At 43.2% G+C, this 20,436-nt stretch overlaps 1 protein-coding gene across 1 annotated transcript in view; it reads left to right on the top strand.

Annotated features, from left to right (window-relative positions):
• The window catches only part of LOC114943145 (uncharacterized), a 234,488-nt gene extending 214,261 nt beyond the window's left edge, over positions 1-20,227 (top strand). The window contains exons 4-5 of the mRNA XM_085487919.1: positions 306-1,000; positions 15,612-20,227. Of these exons, the coding sequence (XP_085344045.1) occupies positions 306-1,000; positions 15,612-19,430 (4,514 nt within the window). The 3' untranslated portion in view covers positions 19,431-20,227. The remainder of the gene's footprint in view (positions 1-305; positions 1,001-15,611) is intronic.
• The last annotated feature ends 209 nt before the right edge of the window (positions 20,228-20,436 follow it).

Genomic DNA, 20,436 nt, shown 5'->3' on the forward strand with positions numbered 1-20,436 from the left:
AGTCTCCGCTCGAGGGGACGACCGGGTGACAGAGAAAGAGAGAAATCGGACGATATAGTCGACCGGAAAGGGAGAGACGCGCGAAAGATGTGTGTGTTTATATGCGTGTGCGGGGGTGGGAGTACCCCCGGAGCTTAGGACATCCTGGTGGGACGCGCGTAGGGTGGGGACACGAGGGAGAGAAGGGGGACAGAGGACGTTTGTCCACGTTCACCACCGACACACGCGCTCGCACGCGCGTGTGCACGCTATCAGCAAAGAAAATCCTTTCTGACCTCTCTCTTTTCCACTTACCTGTATTTCAGCGCTGGCGCGACTGTCAAGCATCCACCACCAACAGCAGCAGCAGCAGCAGGCTCAACAGCAACAACAGCGACTCGGTGGAGGTACCAATGGTGGGGATGTCTCCAGCCCTCGTTCCACTGGTAGGGAGGATAAAAGCGTCGTAGGGAGGGTAAAGCACCCGGCTACGACGACGACGACGACGACAACAACGACGACGACCGGGACGGCGGTGGTGGCGACGACGACGACGACGACGACAACGACGGCGACGACGATACTCGCGGATGGTAGCACCGGGGGTGGAAGTGGAGGCGGAGGGGTAGGTGGCGGCGGCGGTGGCAGTAGTGGTGGTGGTGGTGGTGGTGGTGGTAGTAGTGGTGGTGGTGGCAGTGACAGTGGTGGTACTAGTGGTGGTGGCGGCGGTACTCCTGGTGGGGACCGTAACAGCGGCGGTGGTACTAGTGGAGGTGGTTGTGCCGGTGGTGGTGGCGAAGTCGCGGAGAAGGAGGAGAGGCCACCGGCTTCAGAGACTGTCGAGCCGACGGCCGCGTTTGACGTCGCATCCCTCGTACTCTACGGCTCGCGCGCACTGCCGATACGCCTTAAGATCTTGCTCGATCAGTTGTTCAACCAGTTGCCCCCCGCGCAAGTGACACGTATCCTAGCTGCCTTCGGTTGGACCCACGAGGATTATACGCGAGGATACATACTGCAGGTGAGTTGACACATGTCGAGTCAAAAAAAAAAAAAAAAAAAAAAAAAATTTGACATGCACAAACACACACGCATACACACATATGATACATTTGTGCGCGACGAGAGACAACCCCTACGGTCGAATCGCGGATACGTCGCGATCGTGTACCACGTGACGACGATACTGGGACTATTTGACATATCGTATCTTTGGACGCTCGCCGGAGAGACACGCGGTTGATGTTTCGCGCGCGACGATCAGCTGCGCTCTTCGTAACCGAGGCGAACGACGACTTTGACACTTGGATTACCTCCAGAGTTGTGACAGCAACCGCTAGAGACGATCATTATTTTGGTGACATCTTCTGTGAATAGGTGCTCCGAATATGCCTTGGCTTTGGCACGCGACAAGTTCGCGGTAATTCTCTGACGAAGTCCGTATCGAAAAATATCTTCTCCAAGTCTGACGCGAATCGAGACCTTTCAAATTGTTACCGCGAAATATGACATGTAAAACGTATATTATATAATGATCGTATATCTTCGATTGTATTTAAATACGAAAAATTCTCTACATAAGGTCGCACGTGATAAATCTTGATAAAATAAATTATAAGTGTCGACGATTATTAAATCATTGGAGTTCGATAAAATAAAAGGCTTCTCTAAAATGCTTTAAAATAATTTTATGATTATAAAATATAGTCGCGTGATTTATTGTGACAACAGAAAAATGTCGAGGACGAAGACGAGAAGAAGGCAGAATTGACGATGAACAGTGCATCGTAAAAGTGTATCGCATGATAGTGTAAGTGGTGCAAATGTCAGAGCGGAAGATCGAGATATCTGTGACGAGTGAGGTACCTGCGCAGTAACATATAAATCTCAATGGGAGTCCTCCGTCGGACACATCCACTAACGTCGAAGAGGACGGAAAGTACGAAGGACGTTGCCGAGAAGAAAGAAAAAATCTCCTCTCGTGAGGAGGATCGATCGAAAAAATAATTTGGAGCAATATGCATGATTCGACTCCGTTTTGCATTCCGTTGACAAAGTGATATAGTTTCTCAATATTGAAGACTTTTCCGAAAAAAAGAAATTCAAATCGATCAAAAATATTTCTCAAAGTGGTACTCTGATAAAAAATATTGTCACAATTCGAAGACGACATATTTTGACATTCTAATCTAAACGTTAAAATTTTGTTAATTATATGTGATTATGTTGAGTAACATTTCTCTGCAAATGTCATATCTGAAATTAGAGCCCTTTTGACAGCTCGAGTGACGATTTCTTAATTGACAATTTGTTTTCTCGCGTATCTCATTTTACTTGCAATATATCGAATATGCAGTTTTATTTTTGCTACCGATTTTCTACGAGGTTCACCGTGGATCATCATGATTCCTTGGATCAACCGGAATCGAATCAAAACATATTGAGGGACTGTTCTTTTTTAATAGTGAGTGTCGATCAGTGAAAAAGTAGTGACGTTTTATTAATCAAGGTGAGACTTATCATTAAAACTTAATAGTTTAAATAATTCGGGTACTTGTCATTGTGAATAAAAATTCGCTAATAAATTTTATCGAATCGAAAAAATCGATGAATTGCTTGAAACATTGTTTAAACATAAAAAAACATAAATCGCGCTAAATAATAACTCCGATAATTATAGTGACGTTAATCGTAACTCACGTGCGGCTCGTGTGATTATACGAACGTTTAAAATACAGTTTGTGAAAATCAATAAAAAAAGAAAAAATTAATAGTTTGAATAAAATTATAAATGGAAGCATACGCGATATTATATCATAATGATCGCGACCGGTGAGGCGCATATATAAAAATACATAATTATCAATAATTTTTGTATCATAAAAAAGTTTAAAAGCTCGTTATGTAATTCCGAACGCATAATCTGTAAGTGATTAAAATAGAAATGACATTCTTGAACAAAGTCGATACTTCCTGAAATCATACTCTATTACCACGATTATATTATCGCACCTGATCTGAAACGACATTTCGAATAATGAAACCGCAATTCCTCGTAGTATACACTGTATCGTATTAAATATCGATCTTGACATTCTACTAAAATAAATAAAATCTTTATATTTATATACACATATATATATGTCGCAATTTTTTTTTTGTAAAATTAGCTTTTTTAAAAAAGATTCAATCAACACATAAAATATTAAATCCAATCTGATTTTGATAAAAAGCCTAAGCTTTGAAAACAAGCTGAATTTACAAAGAATCTGGCAACATATATATATATATATATATATATATATATATATATATATATATATGCATACCTGTATGTGTATAGACTTCTCGTGAGCGATCGAAGTGAAGACGATATTTTACAACAAATAACTTCTTGCATAATTTTCTCTCGCCTCGAATTATGAATGCACCAATCTCGATAACACGGGAAAATAATTAAATAATAACATCTATATTTTGAAAAAATCCATTTTGCCTAATATGACAGCTCGCGCAACGTGTGCGAATAATAGTCGAATGAAGACAAAATTTGAAACACAAAGAAATCACAATTTGTCGCACAAATACACATCACCTCGATGATTATTTAAACTTTAATCTTATAGCCTGAAGATAATCGCGACGAATCAATGGAAACTCGCGCGTTGCAGAAAATTGTCGCAGTAAATGCTCGATCACACACATTATACTTTGTCCACCACGAGGATCCGAAAATGCACGCGATCGTGCGTTAATCTTCAAGAGAGAGAGAGACAGAGAGACGCGTTAGGAAACGGGGAGTATCCGTGTAAACTGAATTGCGCCGATGTCGGCGTGAAATTAAAACGTACGGGAAACCGGTTTCTCGGGACGAGACGGATGCGTAGAGATATATGTACATATGCACCACCGCGATGCACTTATCCGCTCGCAGCGGCTTTTCGTTCTCGCAAAGGCGTGGAATATATACGCGAGGAGGCTGCGCGTGCGTCGTCGGAATTTATAATCGGAATAAATTTCGAGCGAGGCGAGAAACGCGACATCTCGTACACCCCATGTCCATGTCTCTTCGCACGCGATGCGAGAAAAAAAAACCTTGGAGGTTCCTCTCGTACACGAGGATTGTCATTGAGGGCGCCGCCGGGGTTGACACGTGCGGGCTCGTGTACGCGTGTATATCGTTTTGTTTACTTTCGTCCGACAAATTTAAACCGAAATTCAAGCTTGTTAGAGCTCGCGTGACGATACACTTCGAGAAACTCTATTAGCTCGCGCGTACTTCTCTCCTGTATATTACTCGCGCAGAGAGAGAGAGAGAGAGAGAGGGCCGCGTTTGTGTACCACCGCGCTTAGTTAGGTATTTCGTCGCCATAAGCAAGTCGGACGAGAAGACACGCGATTATCCGGAACGGACGTCGAAATACACGCTTCGATAGTAATCCGTTACGTCTTTAACAAGTTGAAGCGCCGTGAATGACACAGTTCTAACTCTCTCGGTTATGACGGGATTAGATTAACGCCATGGCTCTAATAGAGTATTTTCTAGCTACTTTCGTCATTATTATCGAAATAATATAGTATAGCTTGCTATACACGTGAACAAAATTTTACTCTCCTTGAAAAATTAAGTATGCGTTAAATAATATAATAATAGAAGATATTCTATTGATAAACAAAAATAATACACATTGTGTTCTTTTAACATTTCTTGCGTAAGAGAAAAAAAATAGAAAAATCAATTTTTCTGTGGAATTTCATAATAGCTATCGATAATATTTACTGAATACACGTATCAAGTGCTGTCGAGATATGAATCAGCTGCAAACTCTGTCAGTCGCTTATTAGAGACGTCACGATTCTCGAGTCGCTAAATTCCAATCATCCGTGCGGTTTTGCAGGAAAGTCGAAGAAAAGTATAAGCATCTGCTTAGAATTTGCATTTCCTCGAGCCATTGACAGCACTCTCGCGGTCAAAACGCCGCTTTATGAATTCATTATGGAAGGATATTTTCACCGAGTCGATAATTCCTAATCACCCGTCTTACGACGCGAAAGTGGATCGCTCCGAAGAAATGATCCGCCGGAAATTAAGAAGATTTTTGTGGCCTCGCATCGCTACGGATTTGCATTCTCTTTCACATCTGGCGAACTTGTTGCGGTCGAGCGCTACTTTACGGCTCGTTACCAGAATATCGTCGCAAAGACTTCCTGAATCATGATCTATAGCGCGCAAGTGTCACGTTGGGAGAGCGATCTATGAGAAATCGAGACCTCGGAGCTCTCCGCTCCGGATTTGCATCTCGGTATGTAAGCTATTCGCGATCGAGCGTTATGCTTTTATGACTCGCAAAGACTTTCCTGGATCGTGATTTATATTGCAATAGTGTCTCCTGGCAGTGAATTCGCTATTTATCGGAATATCTCTCGTCACGGCGTCGAAGCTTTCCGAATTTATCATCTATAGCACACATTTACATGCATTTGTCTTTCGACATGCAAATTATTCGCGCGGTCTAGCATTGTTTTATATCTCTTGTTATTTCCTTGCGGAATATTTTGATTCTCGCGCGATATATATATATATATATATATATATATATATATATATATATATACATGAGTGTTAAAATAATCCTCACTAGAAAATATAACTGTAGCTTGAAATGACGAGATTTCTTGAATCACGAGCGGTGACGTAAAAGTGTCATTTCTACGAGCGACCAGGAAACTTCCAGTCGTGCCTCGAATTTGAATATCCCATCTTCGCCGGGAAAATTTCCGCGAATCGTTCGGAATGCCTTACACGAGTGTCGAGAACATCGTCGTCGTCGTGAACGTGGAAACGGTAAATCATAGAGTTCTCGGTGGACGCGAGAGAGAATGACGTTTCGCGCGGCGCGGCGGAGGCCAATTTCGCACGTCGCAACCGCGTCGTGTGGAGCAACGGAAGCGCAGCGGTTGCAGCTTTTGCGAGAGAGAAACCCGGGATTTTACGGGGACTAACTGCCGTCGATTCTGCTGCTTTACGACGGAGATGCCCGCGATGGAGGAACGCAAAACCGCGCCTCTTTACCGTAGTGGCAGCGCGAGATTTACGAGCGAGTTGCGCGTCGGGAAAGGATTCTGGGACCGATCTTCGATCATCGCTGGCCGGAAAGATTATTGGGGAAAGGGGAAGACTATCGCCTAATTGCGAATAATTTTTCGGATGGGATTTTCTGTCCACACAACGCGATGTTTAATCAATGTTATATTAATAGTTCTTCGATGACTATATATTATATATATTTAATTTTTTATTGCAGACTTTAAATTAGAATTTCTTTAACGGAATGTACGAAAGCTATATTTTTTCTCGAAAATGGAATTTCTAGTAGAAATTTCATGAGCGAAATCTAACGCGAGGGATTGAAAATCGCGTTTATTATCCGAGAGAAAACGAAAGTTTTTTTTTCACGGTGGGTCGTAAAAACCGATACATTTTTCTTTGATTAAGTAAAACTTGAAATAGATGCGTTAAAATTCTCCTAGAAATTCGCATATTTCACATAAATTTATTACAGACATTTCTTTGAAATATATATACGAGAGTCGAATTTTTTTGTTATCTACTTTGAAATTAATGTTGCGTCTTATTGACAATTAATATGATAATGATATTATCGAAAAAGTAATAATACGCTCGTAACTTTTTACGGGAGAATTAATGAGAGTCCCAAATTGCCGAACGAAATTAATTACGAAATTAATAGCTGCTAAATGTCACACATGTATATTAGGAATTAAAATATTATCGCTACAAACAGAGATAATTTCGGCGATACTACTACATCATTCTCAAAGTATCTCTCTCCGATTGCCGATTGAATTCGGACAGAAGCGTCAAGGACGACGGCAACAAGTCCTTCACCGGTGGTCTCGCAGAATTCGAAACCCGTCAAAAAGATCGCCTGACCCAGGATCGATCGTCGCGGCACATTCGCGAGGAATCGTAATATCGAAAATATAGCGACGTAAAGCAGACAAGGGCGGCCGGGCAGCGGAAATCGGTAAAGATGGTAGCCCGAAGCCGATCGACCTGTCATTACTCCACCTCGATGGGAGCATGAGCCAAAACCGTAAATTACAGAGCATCTCTCGAGCGAACGGAGACGATTCGAGGGTACCGATCCCGGGGTATTTGCCAGATGAGAGAGAGAGGAGCAAATGGAAAGGGAGGGGAATCGTCGCGGATCGATCACTCGAGCGGAAACGCAAAATCGGGCGCGCGCAATCGGCGAATTAAAACTTCGACATGCCATTTACATGGCTACCGAAACGATCGAGGGGGGAAATGACGATGACGATGGGAAGACAAACAGGAAGAGTCCCGGGAGAAAGGGGACGAATAGGACGAGATCGAGGCAATACGAGAAAAATTACAGAGTGCGAGGCCGAGGTAGGGCTTTGATTTCTGACAAAAAGACGATGAGATTAACGAACGCGATCGGGATGCACGAAAGGTTTATCAAGTTGATCGTTTATATCTTATGTACAAAATGTAAAATCATGACAAACATTTGCGAAAATTAATATGCATAGGTTCACTCGTCGCAGATATATTATATTTCTAACTATAAATCTACTAAATTTCTTTTTTCATATTTTCTATTAATATCCGTTCTAAAAAGGATTGAGCTTTGACGTGCAGTTTCCAATAGGCTACCAGAGGCCAACTGACATTCAACGCTGACATGAATTTTAAACATTAACGACGAGAGGCGTGTATCTACAAAGTATCGAAATTTCCACCGCGTTGAATATCGCGTTAACATTAAATTAACGACATGCGTACCGTTAACTCCCTTGCCGATCGGCGGCGATACGGTTAATCGCCGACGATTTGCCGGGATGTCTCCGGTCCGGATAAGACGCAGTGCTCTTTCTCGTGACGACGGGAAACGTGTTTCGAATGTAAATCATCGGAATGCGTTTCGGGATTCGCCCGGAGCGAGCCTCGATGCGAATTATCCGACGATAATGTCAGCGTTAAACGTACAAGATCGAGCGATCAGAGTCGCATAGTTCATTCTTTCTCGATGCCGCGACCGGAATAACTTACGACGCGAAGCTCTCCTCTCTTTCGGTGCTCCCTGTCTCTCATCCTGTCAGTTTGTCACGCATTCATTATTTTCGGACGCGTATTTAGCGACGAATGCGACCGGCCGTTTCTCGCGTTTCTCTCGGAGAGTCTGGTCTCTCTCTCTCTCTTTCTCTCTCGATATACCTATATATGCGATTAATATCTATAAAATTTATTTTTCGCGCAGCTATGATGTTTAACGGAGTATCACGTATCCTGATATTATAGCCGCGAATCTTGTATATATATCTGGCATATGATATATGAAAGAGGTTTCGAACAAAAATGACGTAAGTAGGAAATAGATCATAGCATATTGCGTATCGCATAGTTTCGAGATCGTACTTGTAAATCATGATCTTGGTAGAATATATGACGTAATCGATATCTTTGAAATTCTTTTTAGCTTAAAATTCGAAGATGGGGACTGTAAGAATATATTTTATTCTCACTGTATATATTTAATGCTGAATTTTATACGCTTCCGCGTTTTATTTGTCCAGTACAAAGATGACAGTATCCTGTATTGTAAAAGCAAACAAAAATTGAACTTATACACAGAATTTTCTCTTGGAATTTACCTAAAAAAATCATGGTAATCGTGGGACAATATGCGCTGTAAAAAATGTAAAGTATTACATAAAAATATTACATGATATGTATGAAAATGTATACATTTTCATTATTATCGTAACTTTACACTTTGTTATTCATGTAATTTTACACATTTTTATGTAATACTTTACATTTCTTTTACATTGCGGTATTGAAAGAATTTTATAAAAGTTTCTCTGTGTGTGTATGTGATTAATATTCAATAAATAATTTTCTCTTCATTTATGAAAATCATAGTAATTGTGAAACAATATAGTATTGGAAGAATTTTATAAGTTTCTCTGATTAATATTTACGACAATAAAAATACTATAAGAAATGTTATTTGATTAATTTTACTATGTACATATTAATACTTTTTATTGTCGTAAATATTAATCAGAGAAACTCTTATAAAATTCTTCCAATACCATATTGTTTCACAATTACTATGATTTTCATAAATGAAGAGAAAATTCTCTCCGCGTAGCGATAAACAATGAAAATACAATTTGTTGGGACGAAAGATATAAATTAATGATATTTATATATTCGTACACAAGATTTTTGAAATCCCACGGTATATTCAAAGCAAGCCGTACCTCTCTAAAAATTTCAAATACCATCTCCAAGCGCGCGCGAACATAGTCTCGCTTAAGACGCCATTTTCCCGGTCACCTCGGTGAAACTTCACGCGCGTTGCAATCGAGATTACATTTTACGACGTGCCGGCGGCCGAGCTCTTTGCGTCTACGACGACTTCGCCGACAGTTTCTCTTCGTTCGCGATCGTCGCAACGTTAACGAGAGCGCGTGAGTAAAGTCGAAATAAACGGCGCAGTTGCGGTGTGTGGCCGCGACAAAGAGCGGGAAGAATAGAAAGAGAGAAAAGGATAGACGCAGGTAGCTGCAATCCAATTTAGCGGCGGATATCCACGCGAGATCTTTACGATTTCTACCCACGAATAAGACAGGGCCCACTTAGCGTGAAATCATATGCAGTGTCCAGTCACGGATGCCATTGCCGCCGTCACCGCCGCCGCTGGATCTTCCTCCTTCGCTTCGCCTCCTCGTCGATCGCCGCCACTTCGCTTCTTTCGCGGTGAAAACTGAACTGCGTCGTACTTCGCGCCAGCAAACTACTACGCGTCGCCAGATGGCACTACAGACTGGAACGACTCTGTCAGTCTTCGCGTCGTATTTTTCTATCATTGTCGCGCTTTATAAATTATTACGATACCTAATCACCAATTGATTAAAATAATTTCGATTCTGCAGATAAGGTAATAATAAATTTCATTTGTCAAAATAATTATTTTTTTAAATAAATAATTAGGGGAGAATTGAACCGTATTATATAAAAAAAAACATTCTAAAAAGTTTGTCACCTTTTTAAATCGTTAATTAATGCTCGAGATTCCTATTATAATTAATTAATGAGTAATAATATAAAATAAACAGTACACAGGGAATTGCGTGAACGAAATAAGAATTATGCGAAACATACGAGGATTGAGGAAAACGTAATGAGCAAGCGAGTAAAACGAGGTTTATCTTACGTCTTCGGCTCTCGTAATTATCCATTATGCAATAACGCAGTAATGCTATGCTTCTTGTTCTTAACGCCTCCTTTATTCTTGGGTACCAGCCACTAAAGTTCCCAGGGTCCTCGACGTCGTGTTTCGTACATATATGTGGAATGTTGAGACGTACACACGCTATTATTTAAATTAATTATATCTATCCGAATTTAATTAAAGGCATCCCCCCGAACGACAAAGCGAACTTTGAACGTAACGTGTATGTTACGCATTTTGCTCACACACTCGGTGTTACGGTCGCATATACTTTGTAAAGTCGTGCCCGAAGTAAAAAAGAATCGTAATTATGTGTTAAAAGATGTGGGAGAGAATTTTTTTAATTAACTGAATGATAAAAATTAAATTAAAAATTAAATTACAGCTTTAAATGCTTAGTAAATAATGTACTTTTGCAATTGCGGTAACTCGAGAAGCAGCATTCAAAACTAAAATGAACAACTATTACAGTTTTTTAATTTTCATAATAATACTATAAAATCGCAAAACAAGTTAATTTTCGACTTCGATGTTAACTTTTTCGTTAACATATAGGAGTCGACATACGTATTCTTAATTTCAGTTTATTACACAGAGAGAATTTTCTTTTAGAATTTACCCTGAAAATCATGGTGATCGTGGGACAATATGATATTGGAAGAATTTTATAAGAGTTATTATCACAATAAAAAATATTAGTATCTACCACACTAAGATATAAAATGAGTTCGATTAATTTTACTATATGCACATATTAATATTTTTTATTATAGTAAATATTAATCAGAGAAACTTATAAAATTCTTCCTATATTGTCCCACGATTATGATTTTCAGGGTAAATTCTAATAATAAGAGAAAATTCTCTTCGTGTATAATTATATCATGACAATCAAAATTTACACATATACATATAATTAAAAAAAAAAAACTAACAATCTCTGTTTCTTTCTCTCTCTCTCTCTCTCTCTCGTCTTTAGTTTTCTTCGTCAAAACTATTTTCGTCATAATTTACACCCACACGTTCACGCTAATTTCGTGTCCCATCGGACACAAAACGGTTAAATTCCACGTTGCGGAATTTGGAGAAGGAAAGAGAGAGAGAGACAGAGGGAGGATGGAGAGAGGTCGAGCGTTGTCGGAACGAGCCTCATTCGCGTGCGGGATTAAAATTCGAGTCCCACGGTACACGGTAGTCTTGCGTTCTCAGACACGACTGACTGTTTGGGTCCTTTCACGTAAGGACGAAAGAGAAGCGCGTTTTAAGCGCTTCGCGGAACCCTTTTTTCGTCCCACCACCCCGAACGTCACGCATGTGTGTATAAAACAGCCGCGGGTGAATGATGACGCGTATAGCGTCGAATCTTTCGTGAAGTATCTATGGGAAAAGCATCCTCGGCCTTCGAGATCTCAAGGATCGACAGCTACTGTATAGTAAGCGGTGAAACGTCTCGTGAATATAGCACATGCTTTTTATTTCTTTTTTCAATTTCGAGATCACATCTCAACGTTTACACAAAGAACACGATAGAAGATTGCTGATAAAAATCGAATCTAGTATCATTTCGAGAAATTTAAATCTCCATTGCAATCAGTACACAGAGAGAATTTTCTCTTAGAATTTATCCTGAAAAAAATCACGATAATCATGGGACAGTATATGATATTAGGAGAATTTTTTATAAGAGTTTCTCTGATTAATATTTGCCATGATAAAAAATATTTATATCTATACAGTATAAGATACAAAATATGTTTGATTAATTTTACTATGTACATATTAATATTTTTTATTGTGATAAATTAATCAGAGAAACTCTTACAAAATTTTTCCATTTTGTACCACGATTATCATTATATTTTCAGGATAAATTCTAACAAGAGAAAATTCTTTCCGTGACACGCAAAAGAAATTATAGAAAGATGTCATATTTATAAAAAGTTTGATAGATGTCTAGAAGCTCTAGTAAATTATAATAATAAAGATATGATTAGGTGTCTGGAATTGATTTGCCGAATCTTGCATTTTATTCAATCGGTATCGAGCTTGCAGTTATTCGAAAAAAATTTGCATAACTTTCAATAAGGCATAATACCGTTTTGCGAGACGTCGAGACTTTGTCGCGTTTGCAGTTCGATGATCGATGGGAGAAAATAAATGCGCGCAAAGAACCGCGTAACAAATTCCCGCGTGCCTGGTATCACAATGCGCGTAAAAATCCTGAAATTGCATACATCGTGCGCGAAGAGACGAGCCCATTATCGCGGGAAGCAACCGGAGAGAAAACGTCCACTTGTGGACACATGAGAAACGGTGTGACATTACTCGTGCATCATCAAACGATAATCTCCGTGCGATCTACAAGAGAAATAATATATACGGTACGGGGACGTCACAGCTGTCGCTGTTGAAGTTTGATTACCGTCGGACGTGAGTAAAAATCGGAAAATTATACTTTGCAATGTAACGGTACGTCGATTCGTTATTCATTGTCTTTCTATCCAGATGGTTTCAATTATCTTTTTCGTGTTTGGATTCTGTCGTTCACTTTCTTTACAAACGTCATTTAGCATTTCTCTATGCGAGAAATGTATTTTTGCTCGTGTTCCTAAACTGCATTCATTTTTTATACGAATTTCTCGCCAGCAGAAAATGAAAAACATTGTTCAATCGATGCGTTATTCATTTATATTTAATAAATTATGCGAATCAGTTATGGTTTCATTTTCGCGAATTTTTTGATCAGTTTGGAACCAAATATTTTTCTTATTCAGCGAATAAATGAAATATGAATTCAAATTTTATACGCGCAAGTGATATTCTCCATTCTATACATATATTGTATATATGTACTGTTTATTTTAATAAAAAAAGAGAAGGAGCGCAAATAGCTCCGTAAGATCGAGATACCATGACGGCGCCGAATCGATTCTATCAAAGAGAACAAAAACTTTGTGGCAGCGCCTATTATATATCTGGCGGCGCGATCGCCGGCATTTCGTCCGACATTCTTTATTTTTGCGGTTGGCCCGGGGCGAGAAATAACGACGTCGTTCCCGCGATCGAATCCGGAGTGTCGGCGGTCACGAGTGTCCGTCCTGGGATCTGCGAGTGTGTCTCGCACACACGTTTTCGGCCGTGTGCGTACTTGACGTACGCGTGCGCGTGCTTGAAGAAATATACACGGGACGCGAAAAGCGTCGCGGCGCTGGGCGACCTGCGTTACGTCCGCGAGCTTCGTCGGAATGCATAAATATACAAATCGCAAAGAGAGAGAGAGAGAGAGAGAGAGAGAGATTCGCCACCCCGAATTTATAAGAAGCCGTGACTCCACACGCGATATATGTACGTGACGTTTTCGTGCGGAACGCCAGATTTACGTTCCTCTCTCTCGACAGGATACATATCTCAGTCCCCGAGAGGGAGGCCAAGACGAAAAGTTTAACTTTTGTCAAGTAACACACGATCGCGACAAAGGAACGAGAAACATCCGGTGTTCTGCAATGTTAGCAGAAATAGAAAATTAAATGAACAAACGAAGGAAATGATGCTCTCCGCTCTTGTAAAACGTTTCTAAAATTAAAAAAAATATATATATAAAATATCGAAAATTATGTAACGCGTTTTTAATATACAACTATATAATTATTATTTTTTTGCGACCAATCCCGTTACCTCATACTTCCAGAAACGAACTTCGAGATTGATTGGAATTTGTCGAGGGATTAAATTATTCGTACTGTTAAACACGTGGGGTTTTTTTTTAATGGAGCGCGATGACAAATCGCTAAAGTCCGATCGCAAAAAGGGGATCGTTAATAACAGGTATGAGAGGAAGACAGATCGAGTATATGTATACAATACAGCCGTTGAGATGCAAGGTTAAATCCTTAACGCGTTCGAGTGCAATCTCTGGCTGTTAACAGGCGAAGCAGAACTAATTACTCGCTACATTAAGCATCATCAATCAATCCTTTTTATTTATCAGCCGGTTTTTGCGCATTCCGTTTCATAAAAATAAGTAACGGACCGCAAACCGGGACGTCTGACCTTCTGCGGTTGACAATATGAGAAGCAACATTTTTATCTCCTGATATATAATTACAGTCGAATAAAAGAATAAACTTTCCTCGTCCACATTACGATTATGTGAATCGATCGACGATATCGCACGTTCTTTGCCGCGTGATTTGCGCATTTACGCAATTTCCCGCATAGGTTAAACAGTATAATCGTGAACACTGGTAATTTACGAACACGTGCAATGAACATTGTATGAAATTGCTTCGAAAAAAATCCTTTGTCCTTTGTTTCATCGTGAAAGAGACAATGCTGTCATAATACACGTTGTTGCAATTCTGCTTGGAGAACTTTAAAACTTTATTACGATATACTGTATAAATAGTTCTCTGAACTTTTTCTTAAAAAGAAAATGTAATAATTATACATTTTCAGCATCCTTAATACGAAATAAAATTATATGGAGCTATCAAGAATAGTTTGGTGAAAAATATTTCAGACAAAAGTTTTGTTTGATTTTGAGAATAGAGAACTCTTATTTTTTTTATAAATTCTTGCAATGATCTAATGAAGCCATTGTATACACAGAGAATTTTCTCTTAGAATTTATCCTGAAAATTATGGTAATCGTGGGATAATATGGAATATATATTGGAAGAATTTTATAAGAGTTTCTTTGATTAATATTTATCATAATAAAAAATATTAATATATATGTACCATACATAGTAAAATTAATCGAACGTATTTTGTATCTTATTGTGTAAATATTCTTTATTGTGGCAAATATTAATCAGAGAAACTCTTATAAAATTCTTCCAATATCATACTTTCTCATAATTACCATAATTCTAAAGGTAAATTTGAAAAGAAAATGCTCTTTATGTATATTATGTATAATACAATATGATTATTTTTGGCTCGTTTTCTTGAAATAGATTCAAGATTTAATGAATAGATAAATAGACTTAAGGTAAAAAAAATACGATAAGCAAATAGAGTGTTTGAACAACAAAAAGATCTTCACATAGTTAAATATTGTCAACAAGTACGAAGGATTTATAATTTAGGAAATTTTCAATAAGAAAGAATTTAATCGCATCACCTTTAGAAAACGTTTCGACATTAACTACGAGAAATAAAATACAATAAAAATTGACGGTAGCTATTTAAAAGATTGAATTTCATGAATCTGACAGGGACACCCAAAATCGCACCCCTAAACAAACACAAGACAAAAAACTTTTCTGTTCGATTACATTACCTCGCGCGTCGTCTTCAAGTTCGAAGGGACTAATCCGTCTCGTGTTCTGTTCGCAGGACTCGCAGAACGGCCCGGTGCTGGACCGATGGAGTATCTGCTCGGCTGAGGAGGAGCCGCTGGTTCTACAGCAGTTCCTCAGGTTCGCCGAGACGCGTCCGTTTGTGCAGCAGTTGCTGCTGGCCGCCGGAACGCCGGGTACGGATGCTATGTCACCGAGCAGACGACCTTCGCCGCCGACGATGCCACTAGCACACTTGCCACCTCCGTTGCACATGCTACATTGCGGGCTGGCGCCACCGGGTTCCCGGTTGCCGCATCCGCTACCGCCTCCTCCGCCGCCGCCGCCGTCGTCGATCTCGCACTCGTCGATGTCGCCGACGGCGCAGAAGCACCACTATTCCTCGTCCACGATGAATCCCATCGGCGGTGTCGCCAGCAGCAGAGCGAACTCGCCGCCGCGCTCCCTGGACTCGCACCTGACGGTCTCGCCGTTGAATCGGCTGCAGAGCATGCAGCCGTTCGACTTCCGGAAACTGGGCACCCTCGGGCTGCCGGCGTTTCCGGCGTTGCCGCCGCCGCCGTCCGCGGAGCAGCTGCTGCAAAATCGGAAGTCCATGAGGAATCAGCAGAGTCCGCACAGTCCGCCCCATCATTCGTCCGCGGCGTCGCAGCTGCAGAGGCCGCACATGCCGGTCGCGCCGGTCTCCTCGTCGGCGTTGACCTTCGGACACCCGCTCTCGGTCGCCGTCTCCTCCGGCGCGTTACCGCCGAGCTTCCCGACGCATTTCCCGCCACCACCGATGGGCAAATCACCCGGTGGAATTGGCGCCGGGTTAACCATATCCGCGGACGTGCACAGCGGCGGCGAGAAGAGCAGCGAGTTCGGTTCGGAAGAGGACGAGGACGACGAGGAGAACTCGGACAGCGCGCTGAACCTGAGCAGACGGGACTCCGCCTTGTCGAAGCACTCGCTCTCCGATCGGCACAACCCGCCTCCGTTATCCCTCCAGAGCGCGACCTTGGGCAGGCCAACCGGTATACCTGGCAGGAAGCCGCACTCTCCGGGTAAACGACCAGGTAGCCAGTGGAGCGCAGCCGCGAACCTGCCGCCGAATCTCGGGACGCCCTTCATCAATCCCACCACCGGCAAGAAACGCGTCCAGTGCAACGTCTGCCTCAAAACCTTCTGCGATAAAGGCGCGTTGAAGATCCACTTCAGCGCGGTGCACCTGCGAGAGATGCACCAGTGCACCGTCAAGGGTTGCAGCATGATGTTCAGCTCGCGCAGATCTCGCAACCGACACAGCGCCAATCCGAACCCGAAGCTGCACTCGCCGCATCTACGTCGCAAGATCTCGCCGCACGACGGCCGCTCGTCCATGGCGCACGCCCTGGTGTTGCCGCCGCAGGTCGGACTTCCGGTACCAGCTTCCGGACTGAATCATCTGCCGTTCGGCTCCTTCCCGTTGCTCACGCCGCCGCCGGATCTTCGTTCGCCGGCCTCGTTGTGCGCTCTGGACTTCAAGCACCTGGACCTGTCGTCTACGCAGGGCCAGGGCAGACCGTACGACGATGCGTTGCATCAGCAGAGAATGTCGGTGAACGCGAGTCTGTCGACCACCACCACGACCTCGACGACGATGCCGTTGGCGATGTCCAGCGCCGCGCTCACCACGACCACGACGCCGGCGCGAGGTTCGTATCCTGGTGGCGGCGCGGTCTCACCATCCACTCAGGCGTCGTCCATGATTCCGGAAGGCGAGGAAGATGACGATGACGACGATGGTGGGATCGTTGTGGTCGCGGAGGATGAGACCAGCAATCTGCCATCTAGATTGCAGCCGCTACGTACCGACGACGATGAGCAGCCGGCCGACTTCAGTCTAGCGAAGCGACCGAAGCTATACTTCGGCGACACTGCCGACGAGGATCTCGCCAGCAATCCGGATAGCAACGAGGACAACGACTCGATGGGCACGATCGATCAGCAGTCTTTCTCCGTGAGCCAACACTCGCTCAACTCGAGTTCCTTCCATAGCCGGGGCGTGCGCAAGAGGAAGTCCCAGCATCCTACGAGATGTGCCGTGCCGGTGGAAGTGCACTCTTCGTCCACGGACGGTGACTCCTCCAACGACGAGGAACAGCGGATCCAACGACGTTGTCTATCCGACAGCGTCGTCGCGCCGACGCCGATGACCGAGTTTCAGAATCAGCCAGAAGACATGTCGATGTCCAGGCTCGAAGCGGAAGAGCGAAAGATACTCCCTGGTTCACCGAGAAATCTCAGAGGCGGTTTTCACGAATCGGACTCGCGCTCGCCGGATGCCGCCAAAGAGCGCGAGACGTCCGTCAATAATCGACGCGACGCTCCCTCTTCCCAGGACAACGCGGAGGATCTTCAGGACGAACCGCGGGACTTGAGCTCGAGAGCGAGCAGCATCAAATCGCCGAAACGACAGATCACTCCGGAACCAAAGATCGATAACGCACCGTCGTCGAGCGCAACGCCGTGCGGGGCGACGACAACGACAACTTCTTCGGCGAAGAATTCTGACGCCACGTCGTCGTCCGAGCAGAAAGATCGGCGGCAGAGCGTGGAGAGTGACGAAACGAAGGCGAAAGAGGAAACGACCGCGAAGAGAGAACCCGCCGAGACGTCTGCGCAGGAGGAGAGAAAAGCAGTGAACGAGGTGGAGCACCAGGAGGACGAGGAGGACGACAATGATGAGCCCATGGAAGAGGTCGAAGAAGATGAGGAGGAAGAGGATGATGCGGACGACGCGCTGCGCAATCAAGAAGGTGAGCGTCCCGATGATCCCCCCCGTGCCCCGAGCTCGGTCGACAGCCGTCCGACGACAGCCGACGACCTCTCCCACGACTCCTCGACCAACACTTTGCGTCAACTCGAGTCCTTGTCGCAGGGTCGATGCGCGATGCCGTACGCCGAGACGCAGCGGGTGGCTTCGAGGTCTGGCCGCGGCTCTACCAGCCCTATCAGCCTCACGACCCACCAGGAGACCACCATGGACAACTCCTCACATGGCTCTCGTTCATCCAGCGCCTCACCCTCCACAGCGGCCATGGATACGGACAATAGCCTGATCACTTACGCGCGCTACGAGAACGGCGGCTTCGTCAGCACCCAGGAGGTGCCGCTCGACCGTGAGAATCCGCGCCGTTGCACCGCTTGCGGCAAAGTCTTTCAGAATCACTTTGGGGTGAAGACCCATTATCAAAACGTTCACCTTAAACTGATGCACCGCTGCAGCGTAGACGGTTGTAACGCAGCCTTCCCCTCGAAACGATCTCGCGATCGCCACTCGGCGAATCTTAATCTGCATCGGAAACTGCTGTCGACCTCGTCGAGTCCACCGCTCTCGTCCAGTCTGCCGCCGAGTCTATCACCGCGCGTTGACGATCCGCAGATGAACCCGTTGCTGCATAACGAGTTCCTGGCGAGACTCTACGCCGACGCTGGCATAGGCGCCTTGGGTGCGTATCCCTTAGCACCTAGCCTACCGTCCGCGGTTGATCTGGCGGCCAGGATACCACCGCCGCATCCGCTGCTGCTGCCGCCGCATCTCGGCGCCCCCTTCCCGGGTCTTTCCTCGTTCGCGTCTCACCTGGCCGGTCTGAACGGCCTCACTCATCAGCACCTGAACCACTTGACGAGACTGACCCAGGATCAGGGCAACAGGCACGTGTCTGCCTCGCCCATGTCCTCGCCAGGCTCGGACGATCGTAAAGAGGAGGCTAGGTGCACTATACCCGGCTGCGAACGTGTCTTTGGCTCCAGGGCCGTGCGGGACGCGCACTCTAGGGACCCCCAGGCCCACCGCGATTTGCCGATCCTGACCACCAGCAGCGGCTCGTGACCGATCTCGTTCTGCGGTCGCGGACACAATTATTATTCCCTACTGTGATGCCAAAATCCTAACGGCGACTCGATCGATCGCCGATGATCTCGTTTCTATGTAGGGATCGGCAGATGATGCGGTCTTCGCGAACGTTGCCCTTATTCGAAACGTTCAACGGGCGTGCATAAAAACGTGCAATATCGAGCGGAGTGCATTCGGGATGATCAACCATCATGTGACTTTTACGAAGTGGTTCCGTTAATCAAGGTCGCCGAGAATCTGCCCACGGAGCCAGTTTCAATGTGGTAAACAAAATATCTGCCTGCCAGTTCTTTCCATTTCTCAGATTCATTCGTCAGGATATTTGTTGGGCTAATCTAGTCAATCTGGAAATTTTATTTCGCGCGTTATCAGAAATGATAAGGTATAATAGTCGCGCGCTGAATCGCTGCCGATCTATCTCGCTTTATTAATCGACAATATTGCGCAAGATATTTTGACAATATCAAATTTTGTATTGATAATAATGAAGATGCATCGAAATAAACTTGAGAAACGCACACGTCTAATAAGTCATAAGTTTTTTTTTCAAAAGAAACGACAGATTCTTGTGGAAGATTTTATTTGAGCTGGAATATGTAGCAGCTTATGCAGATCATATTGCATAATACTTGATTATATTATATTTGAAGCTTCTCTTGCGCGCATTTTGTATAAAATTGAATGATTTTAATTTGAAAGAGCATAGAATTTTAAAAGCTATTTAAATAGCCTATTATTTATAATCGTTAAAGAAGAAATAATTTAATATTTATTTACAGAATGAATTTTTTTATTTATATTTCATGTATATTTTATATATAGAAAATTTGTACAAAAAATTTATATATATGCAAAATTTACATGTTCCATGAAAATTTTATATATACAAATATTTTATTTATATACTTTACAATTTTACATTAATTGACATTTGAGAATAATAGTTCCTATAATCATAGTTTAATCATAATTTTTAGAAATT

This window comes from Nylanderia fulva, unplaced genomic scaffold (genome assembly GCF_048542155.1).
Source record: "Nylanderia fulva isolate GAGA-0341 unplaced genomic scaffold, ASM4854215v1 Scaffold11, whole genome shotgun sequence".
NCBI classification, from domain to species: Eukaryota; Metazoa; Arthropoda; class Insecta; order Hymenoptera; family Formicidae; genus Nylanderia; species Nylanderia fulva.